Source organism: Ptychodera flava, chromosome 22, assembly GCF_041260155.1.
Source record: "Ptychodera flava strain L36383 chromosome 22, AS_Pfla_20210202, whole genome shotgun sequence".
Lineage (NCBI taxonomy): Eukaryota > Metazoa > Hemichordata > Enteropneusta > Ptychoderidae > Ptychodera > Ptychodera flava.
In genome coordinates this window covers 25,112,504-25,121,655 of record NC_091949.1, presented here as the reverse complement: position 1 = coordinate 25,121,655, position 9,152 = coordinate 25,112,504, and the positions used below count along the sequence as shown (strand labels likewise).

Genomic DNA, 9,152 nt, shown 5'->3' with positions numbered 1-9,152 from the left:
CATGCTCTAATGTCTTGTGCACACAGTTATCGTAAATGTTGGAGCCAACCACGGTACTGAGAGCAATCGTGAGCCAAAGAAGTCGACCGCAAGCATTTACCCGTGAACCAAAGAAGTCGACCGCAAACTTGGTGGTTTATGCTTTTGTCGGTGTATGAGCTGACCAACTACAATGGAGGACAAACCTAAAACTACGGTTAGTGACATGGTCAGACTTGACGTTGGAGGCAAAGTTTACACAACATCCCTCACCACGTTGACACGCTATCCAGATTCCATGCTGGGAGCAATGTTCTCTGGACGTTTTCCCGTCCAAACTGGCCACGATGGAACCTGTCTGATTGACAGAGACGGGAAGCTCTTCCGTTATGTTCTCAACTTTCTCCGAACCTCAAAGCTGAACTTGCCTGAGAATTTCCGAGAGTACGATCAGTTGATGGATGAGGCCGAGTTTTATCAGATCGTGGAGCTGCAAATGGCCATATCTGAATGGAGACAACAAAGGGAAAGTGCAAAACACTCTATCCGGAAACCGGAAGAAGTTGACTATGTTGAATTTTGTGCAGACGGGGAGGACTTGGTTCTCTTTGCAAAAAGGAAGGTCGTAGAATCTTTGCCCTCTGTGATGAAGCACATGAACTACATGCATGACATGGCGGTAGGCCTACCGGAATGGTCTGACGATGCACGTTACATGGATGGGTATGAGTTCATTGATGAAGAGACTGTCCGTCTGCATCTAGACTCGGCTTTCATGCACTATGATGAAGGTCCTGTTGAATTCAGCCGGTTTAGGTTGTTTCGCGATTTAGAAAAGATCGGATTCACGCTTGTGTCCACCGCCTCTGATCAAGGCCCCATCGACAAGAGAGGTCGGTGGACTTTCAGGAAGGGCTCGGCGAAGGATGTACATGAACTGGTGCAGGCATTACGTAACACTGACAATGTCAACATCAAAAGTTAATGCTCTGCGGGCAGCGTTTGTTCAGATAGACGACTTTATCGCGTTTAGGCATTCTTCTTGTACACAACTACTCTGCCTCCGTGCTTGTTAGGAGATACTGCACTACACCATACTACCGAAAGATAAACATGACCTTCACTTGCTCATGTCAGTGATTTCAACTTTGTCAGTTGTCTGGAGTAGTGTCATTGGTAAGCCTGTAGCTTTCCTAGGTGGTGTCAACGAAGCAACGAAGTGTACCTTTCCCGTTATCCCCGGGAAAAGTCGTGCAAGACAACTGAAACAACATGTAAACTTATGTCATTGAACCCCGTTCATGACTCACAAGCAAATTTCAATATATTTTTTCCGTTATTGTTTTCACGAAAGCAACAGGTCATTCTATTTTACCCGCTGGGAATCACTGCAAATCATGTGTAGCTATCACTTATACAATAAAAGTGTATAGTGTCAGATCACAATCCGTCCCAACAGGACGGTGGCCAGATCTTTCTCAGTACGAGCCAATAGTATTCCAGTAGTATTGAACTTGCTGCTTGAAGGTGCTCTCCTAAATCCCGAGAGACGATCGTGGAGGGCGCTACCTCTTATCGGAGGCACAAGCATGAAGAAAGATGTGAGAAGCAACTTGATTCTAGTACTGTAAGATGACACCTTGTGTCCTCTGTTGTCAGGGGATAGGTCATTTACATTGTAGGGGCCTGAAAGTGGTTTTCTGTTAGGTTATAAAACGCATGTCTCATCAAAATCTGTTTTCCTCGTGACAAGAATAGAAGAACTTTTTGCAGACCCACAATTAAATTTTCTTCGCGATTAGGTATGGTTAGCCGTTTGCGATTTGCTAACCAGAGCTCGCTCTCATTTTCTTGAACCATGACAATGCATTTTTTCGAAATTTCTTCCCCCTCCCATTAAAACAAATGATCTACCCCAGTGCTTATATTCACATTCAAATGACAATATTCAAGAGAGACTGAAGGTAGTACTCGCAGTAAGGTTAGGTACTTGATCTGCTGTAAAAACATGCATTGGAGTTACAGAATTATTTTTGACCAGATGGTGTTACGATGTGAATGCATGGATATAATTCACTCTTATAATCATGAAGTTGTAATGCATAGATTTGAGTGCCATGGATGATTTTGACAAGCTACAATGTTACTCTTTTAATGTTTTGAGCAGTGTATATCTTATTATAGAACACAATTTCTCAGTAGACTTTTATAGTTTGTATTAATTGCAAAGTTACTAGTGTCGATACCCTTAAGTCAACATAGGTAATCATTTTTGGAAAAAATTTCAACGTATGTCCATTTAAGGATTTCTACATTTGGAATTGAAAGAAAGCATCATCAAACACCGACAGGTATTGATCTATTTAACCTTGTAGGCTTACATGTATTGGCTGAGAACTGTTACTTCGAAACATCCATACGTCTTCTGATTTCATATCTATGTAGCATGTAATATTGGCATAATATGGCTCAGCATGGGATCTCATATTCATAGAAGAGTTGGAACTTCAGACAGTTTATAGTGATGTTTTAAAATTCGATTGGTTCTGCATGACCTTTATCCCATCACCCCTCTAGGTGTTGTTAATGTTGCAAGCTTTTTAACTTTAGTGGTTATAGTAAGATGTTCATCTGATAAGCAAATACAACATCAGGTTTTGGTAATAAATCGCTGTATGCGTGTATTTATTCACATCCCCCAACCATGAAACGGGTATGATTTATTGCACTCCAAAATGGGCGCCTTTAATCACGGTCCCTGCACAATTTTGTGGAGGGACCGTCCTTTAATATTTGATGTGCCAATGTGCCGATGTAATGCCCTACTTTTAAAACATTAAATCACCTGACAAGTTGCAATGATCAGAAAATTTCATATTAGCCTCCTTTGGAATAATGCAATGATCTTTGAATAATTACTTTGTTAATGCAAGCGTACTCCAGGGATGAAAATATTCGCGTTTAACCCTTCTGAAATATACAAATATGATAGGGAATGAATACACACCAATGGTAACGAGTGACTATGGGCTACACGGAAGTGTCGAAAGTATGGCTATGCTATCCTATACTGCAAGTCTTTGACACACCTCCTATACATGCATGCCTTTGTACTGAGTTCATGCTGACGGCTAGACTTGGTTCAGGTCTGTGATTTGTGAACGTGTGAGTTGAGGCAATGATTTGTGTTCTGTTTTCATATGAAACGTGTGATTTGGGTGGACTCGATACAAGGGAGTTTCACGCGAATCCGACAGAAATTAACTTACTTGTCCCCGAATTGTCCCCGAGGTTATCGTTCGCCCAGTTAAAGCGATGAAATTCGTTTCTTCGCTTCGATAAAGTGTGCATGTGCGATGTATGATAGTGAGCATGCGTGCGTGAGTGCTTCACGAACTCTGCAACGTGTTGAAAGGTCTCAGTCAGAAAAATGTAACAACTTAGCCGGCTATTGAACCACTCTTTTTTGGGAGTGGAGATTTAGCCGACTGGTTCTGTCTCAGGCCTCTCAGCTAGGCGACTGATGCCGTATGTTGTGGGTTCGAATCCGATTGAAAACTATCCGTATTTACTACTGCGCAGACTCAAAGGTAACGCGTTCGATCGCTAGGAACCCTGGTCTAGGCCGCCAAATTTCAATTAGGTTTGCATGAAATAGAAGAGACACAAGAGAAACGTTTTTTACCTTCTCGTGTCTATTTATAGACAGAGAAGGTATTAGAGTTGAAAACCAATATGCTGCTGTCAAGAACTTCCGTCTGTCAGGACTTCCGTCTGTCAAGATCCGTGGACGTCATGCCATTGTGATGGGTCATATCATAAACTGGTGGGGGTGTTCATGGCTCAGGTTGAGGTGTGGGAGAACGATTTTGAGCTATGACAAAAATCAAAAGGGACTTAGCGGCATAGCCACAGTGTTAAGCCTTTCTCCAAGGTTTCTTAGTTGACTACAATCTACTGTATTACAGACTACTGAGCTGACGTTAGGGGTACTCACTTTGTGTTTGCTCACTCTGTGAGCGCTCGTGTTTGGTACTGAGTTGCGTGGATATCCCCTCATGGCCTCACGTGATCTGGGCCTGTTGCATAATCTGCAGAGATGATCATATGCCTCCGAGTCTGAAAACTGTCATTGTGTAAGCCTGTCGGCATTTTCCTTGCATTTTTTCTCATTTAATTTTGCAAAATATCGGCGAGTACCTCAATATTTCAAGATAACCCTTTCTTCTCAATCGTTTTCTGGAGTTTCAGAGTCATATGAACGAAAATGAGTGAAAGTTTTAGACAGGAAAATCGGACGTCGGCCCACAGCCGTTTGCGCGTACGTGGAGATGGAAATTAAATGTTACTTCCGCATTCTGCAGCTGCCGCGCGCCTATTGGTCAATGTCTTTACTGAGATCACGTGATGGTTTCAAATTGGGCGTCGGTTAAAAGCATAATTTTGAGTGGCTAGCTATAAGGTCATATTAGAAAATTGACCAATCAGACAGCTTGAATCAAAATGCAGTTGAACGTGTAAAGGCATGCTGCAGACTATAGCATATCCGGAGTGCGCCATTGCGCGACTGGATTTTCCGGAGCGGCGCCGGAAAATTGCCGATTTTTGGGTGAGTTTTTCATGTTTCTTTCATACTTGAATCAAAATTGTACATATGCCATCGTGAAGATCAGTTTTTAATTGATATTAAATCGTGTGCACGTTTGGTTATCAAAACAGTCGTATTTCTAATATTTTGCGTGGGGGAAAAAGTACATGTGCGTGATCGAATTTTTTCAAATCTCGCATATTCACGCACAATCTCGTGCAGGCTGAAGTTGGCAAAATCGCAGAATTTATGGTCGTACGATCATAGTTATATCACTTAGCACCATTTATGGCATATTTAGAATTGTATGTATTAGAAATTTCCCGGAATTAGATGTTAACTGAAATAGTCATGTCTTTTATTTACCAAGTCTCGTCACAACAGCTACGTACTTGTTTCACTGCTATCATTATCACACTTTATTTCATCGTTGTTATTGTATTTTTTATAATATTATTCTTTTAATTTCAGCCTTCATGCTAGCTGCGGTGAAGGTGTGATGGAGACTGACATGTGCGACATGTCATGTTGCTAGCTAGCTAGATGCTGGTGCTGCTAGTGTGTAGTATGCTATAAAGTTAATAGATGTTAGTATTAGTAGTTAGTTTAGTAGATGATAAAGTTAGTTAAGTAGGGTGATGCATAGTACTTAGTATACTATGCTATAGAGTTAGTAGTAGTAGTAGTAGTAGTTGTAGTTAAGTAGATGATAAAGTTTAAGGTTGTGGTGGTTAGTTTAGTAGATGATAAAGAAGTTAGTTTAAGGTGGTAGTAGTTTGTTTGGTAATGATTAAATAGTACGTAATTACACAAGGACACAAGTAACAAATTACTAATATCAAATTATTAAACTTAATCAGCTTTAGGTCAAGTTAAGTTTATACTGAATCATAATGGAAGTTGAACAAAACATTGGTTCAGGTATATCTTGTGGAAGCTGTTTTTCCAGTAAGCATTTAACCAGAAAGTCTAAATATGTGAGAAAATTCACTGGCAAAACAGTAAAGCTCAATCAAACCTCCCCCATTTAAACCCTAATAATATGATAAGATCCGTAAATGAGGGTGATCAAGTTCTGTTTACAAACTCATTCGGGGAAATTTTGGTGGGAAATGTTGATATTAGGAAAAGTGCTGTGGAAGTATGTGTGGCAAATTCAAGTGGATCCTTTAAGCGAATTGTTAGAGATGTTAGATTAGCAAGAAAAGTATCCCTCCCATTAAAGAAACAGCAAGTGATGTTCGTGACTAGCTCTGAAAGCTCTGAGACTGAAGGGTTCCCAATTTTAAAGTTTGCAGAAATAACTGAAGTATGCAGTGATGAATCAGTTTGGATTCGGCCCTCTGATGATAATTGTGAACTAAAAGTGTCCGTCGATGAAATTTGTGAGAAAGTCCCAAACATAGAACGTAAAGTCAATGATATTCATAAAAAAATTGTTGTCTCTAAGCAACATAATCCTAGCGATGATGAAGTTCATGATCAGATTGCTGCCACACAAGGAATAATACAAACATTACACAGTCTAGTTGGTCAATTCAATACTAGCTTAATAGAAACTCATGACGAGTATAATAAGGATTTATTGGCATTGTCTTATGAAAACATAGCTAGCAAAGACAAACTATGTGAACTTCAAATGAAATACCGGGAAGTAGTACAGTTGTATTATGAAGTAAAATCTAAATTTTCAATGGTTGTAAGACAAGGACAAATAAGAGAAAATGAATTATTAGATGTAATTAAAATGAAAGATAATGAAATTAGCAATAATGAGAAAGAAATCATGGCTTTGAACACAAACATTCACAATCTAATAACTAAATACGAAAAAGCCTTGACAGAAGCCAAAACTAGGATTGTATTATTAGAAAAGGAATTAGAAGCCAAGAAACAGCAGTGTACCAAGGTGATAGAAGAGAGTATGATTAAAGATGAAAAGATTAGATCATTAGAAAATAATATAGCACAACTGAAAGCTAAAGCGCATGTGCAGGTGCTTAGTAGAGATAAAGACACATTTGTATGTCGTAGCCCCGAATCAGATAAAAGAGGAACAGCATACCACAAACTGGCAAAACCTGCTATAGCTAGCAGCATAGCATCTCAAAAGTCATTAGAGCAGAGAGCCAATGCATTGAAAAGTGTAAGTATGATCTATGATACAATAAATATTTTTGTAGCGTTCTCCCCAGGAACTTTCAATATTGCTTGTTAATTATAAATGTTACATACTATAAATTGTTAATATTGTCTTGGCAGTTCTTGGATTCACTATCTGCTAAAGGAGAGGCAACAACAGATGACATAGTGTCAACATTAGCTAAGTTTGCGACTATTTATAAAGATGTCTATACCCAAGCCGGTATAAAGGCTGGAATATTAGCAAGTCAAGGTAAGTGACTTATCCAGAACTATGAACAGTGCTAATGTATAGAATAGCCTCTGTTGGAAACAAAAACATTAAGATGGAGCCCCTCATAAATCGAATCTCGGCCAACAAATAACATTAAAAGGGTCTAACATTGAATTACAATTCATATGACTGATTATTAGTACGGAGTAGCTCATGTTGTTTCTACTTTTTCTTCACAGTGCTGTCTCCAACCGAAACTCTTGATCTTAAACTACTACTCAGACTACCAATGAAAAGGTTACGTGAGCTCAGAACATTCCTTCAGTGCCATGGTATAGACATATTAGCAAGTGATGGAAAAATATATCACGAAATTTCAAGTAAGTTGTATTGCTGAAAATATTTCTCGACACCCTGCAAGATAAAATGTCAAGATACAATGAATACATGAATTCAGGTTTCCTTGTATCATGTGCAAATGAACGCTAATAAAGGTTGGCCAGTAAGTCACATTAATAGACAAGTCTGAAATGTACGAAAATCTTACTAATAAATGCATATTTTTACATTTATCAGAGCGAAATAGTGCTGACGATAATGTTGAAGTTGGTGTAGCTATACTGCCGAAAAATGCCTCAGCAAAAGGTCCCTCAAAAGTCGCTTATGTTCGTCGTCCGAATTTGGAACATATTGTGCAGACCACCTATGATGCTCATGTGTCCAAGGGAAATATCAGTGCTGATGCAAGATTTAATGATGAAGTGTGGGTTCTTGTGGGGGTGAGTACAATTATATAAAATCATACTGGAGACCGACTGTGCTTAGAAAAAGGTCCAGAATAATTGTTTGAAAGTCTTTTCATATTGATTAATTAAAATTTGAATAAATCGGTGTCCATTTGCATATCATTCAGTCTGATTATAATGAAATATATTGGAGCTTATACTCAGAAAATTATCATTTTGCTAAACTGTAGGTAACTTTGCCCTTAAAATTTCAGGGTATTGTGAATTAGGCATACATTCTCATTTTTGGTATGTTCTGCTCAACAGGGTGATAAGGGTGGGACAACAACAAAGCTGTGTCTGCAATTGGCAAATGTTGGAAACTGCGGTGCTGATAATATTGAATTGGTTGCAATGTTTGAGGCGTACGACTCGTATGACAACATGAAACAGGTGAGTAGTATAATGGTGGGCAATACAGGGTAGTTATCTGACTGCCTGCTGCGTTTGCGTTTACGTAACTCTGACCATACATTACACTCTTAACATTACACAAGTCAAAATCAAGCAAATCAAAAGATACACTAAATCTGAAGTATGTGTAACATTAGGGATAGTTTAGAGTTGTCAGGGGGAGGGGTAGTACTGTTTTATGTGAAGGTGGTGCCATACTTACCTTGTGCTACTTTTTTTTTATTTCAGATATTTGGCATGTATACAGAACAAGTTGAAGCCTTACAAACCAACTTTTCAGTGAAGATCTCTGACAACAGATTTCAAGTCCTGAGAGCTTTCCTTTATGGGGATTATGCTTTTTTGTGTAATGTGTTAGGGCATCAGGGTGCTGCTTCCAAGCACCCATGCTTGTGGTGTGATATTGCTAAACAGCAGCTCTCAAAGGGGGTACCACATTGCTCAGTAAAGCTTGATTCGGTTACCAATACATTTATTGCCAACCCTGACTGGGAACCTAGAGTCAGATCAATTGCCCAAATGCAGAATGATTTAATTCAATATAATTCAGATGATAAAAAAGATGGCAAGAAGTACAGAAACATAACTAAGCCAATGCTCCTGCCTATACTGGATTCTGTGTATCAGATTGTGCCAATGCCTCTTCATATTTTATTAGGTCTTGTACTGAAATTTTACAATATGCTTGAGACGACATGTAGGCAAATTGACAGAAACGATAATGAAAGTTTATATGGAGTTTGAAGGATGCAAGTGACCAAGCTGAACAAGCCAATTTGGAATATGAGGAGGCAAAGGCAGCGTACCAGTCAAGTCAGGAATTGTTAGCAGCCTTTGTATGTGAGCAAGAGAAAAAGGGAAAGAAAAAGAGGCAAAGGAGACGTTGCACTACTGAGGAAGATGCTTGCAATCACCCTTTGTGTGCCATTTCAGGGGTTATAAAACAGATGTTGAAACTTTAGATTGGGTACAATGCTCAAATTGTGAGAAATGGTATCATAGCATTTGTGTGGAATATGCATCTTCTGAA

The 9,152-nt window shown here is 39.2% G+C and overlaps 2 protein-coding genes across 3 annotated transcripts; both read left to right on the top strand.

Annotated features, from left to right (window-relative positions):
• On the top strand, positions 1-2,655 carry LOC139123039 (BTB/POZ domain-containing protein KCTD1-like). Its single transcript, XM_070689008.1, has one exon. It carries the CDS (start codon positions 173-175, stop codon positions 962-964), a length of 792 nt encoding a protein of 263 aa, XP_070545109.1. The 5' UTR covers positions 1-172; the 3' UTR covers positions 965-2,655.
• Positions 2,656-4,392: 1,737 nt separating this feature from the next.
• Positions 4,393-9,152, top strand: LOC139123037 (putative leucine-rich repeat-containing protein DDB_G0290503). 2 transcript variants are annotated; one of them, XM_070689006.1, is made up of 7 exons: positions 4,405-4,588; positions 5,039-6,713; positions 6,830-6,962; positions 7,163-7,303; positions 7,500-7,702; positions 7,976-8,101; positions 8,351-9,152. In XM_070689006.1, exons 2-7 carry the CDS (start codon positions 5,610-5,612, stop codon positions 8,864-8,866), a joined length of 2,223 nt encoding a protein of 740 aa, XP_070545107.1. In that variant the 5' UTR covers positions 4,405-4,588; positions 5,039-5,609; the 3' UTR covers positions 8,867-9,152. The 2 variants fall into 2 exon arrangements, with proteins under 2 accessions (XP_070545108.1, XP_070545107.1); XM_070689007.1 differs by lacking the exon at positions 7,163-7,303 and having other exon boundaries at positions 4,393-4,588.

Bases quoted from the DNA above. Each gene is read 5' to 3' on its own strand.
- LOC139123039 (XM_070689008.1), top strand. From the start codon at position 173: ATGGAGGACAAACCTAAAACTACGGTTAGTGACATGGTCAGACTTGAC.
- LOC139123037 (XM_070689006.1), top strand. From the start codon at position 5,610: ATGATAAGATCCGTAAATGAGGGTGATCAAGTTCTGTTTACAAACTCA. The intron at 6,714-6,829 runs GTAAGTATGATC...TTGTCTTGGCAG, and splicing joins GAGCCAATGCATTGAAAAGT to TTCTTGGATTCACTATCTGC. The intron at 8,102-8,350 runs GTGAGTAGTATA...TTTTTATTTCAG, and splicing joins CGTATGACAACATGAAACAG to ATATTTGGCATGTATACAGA.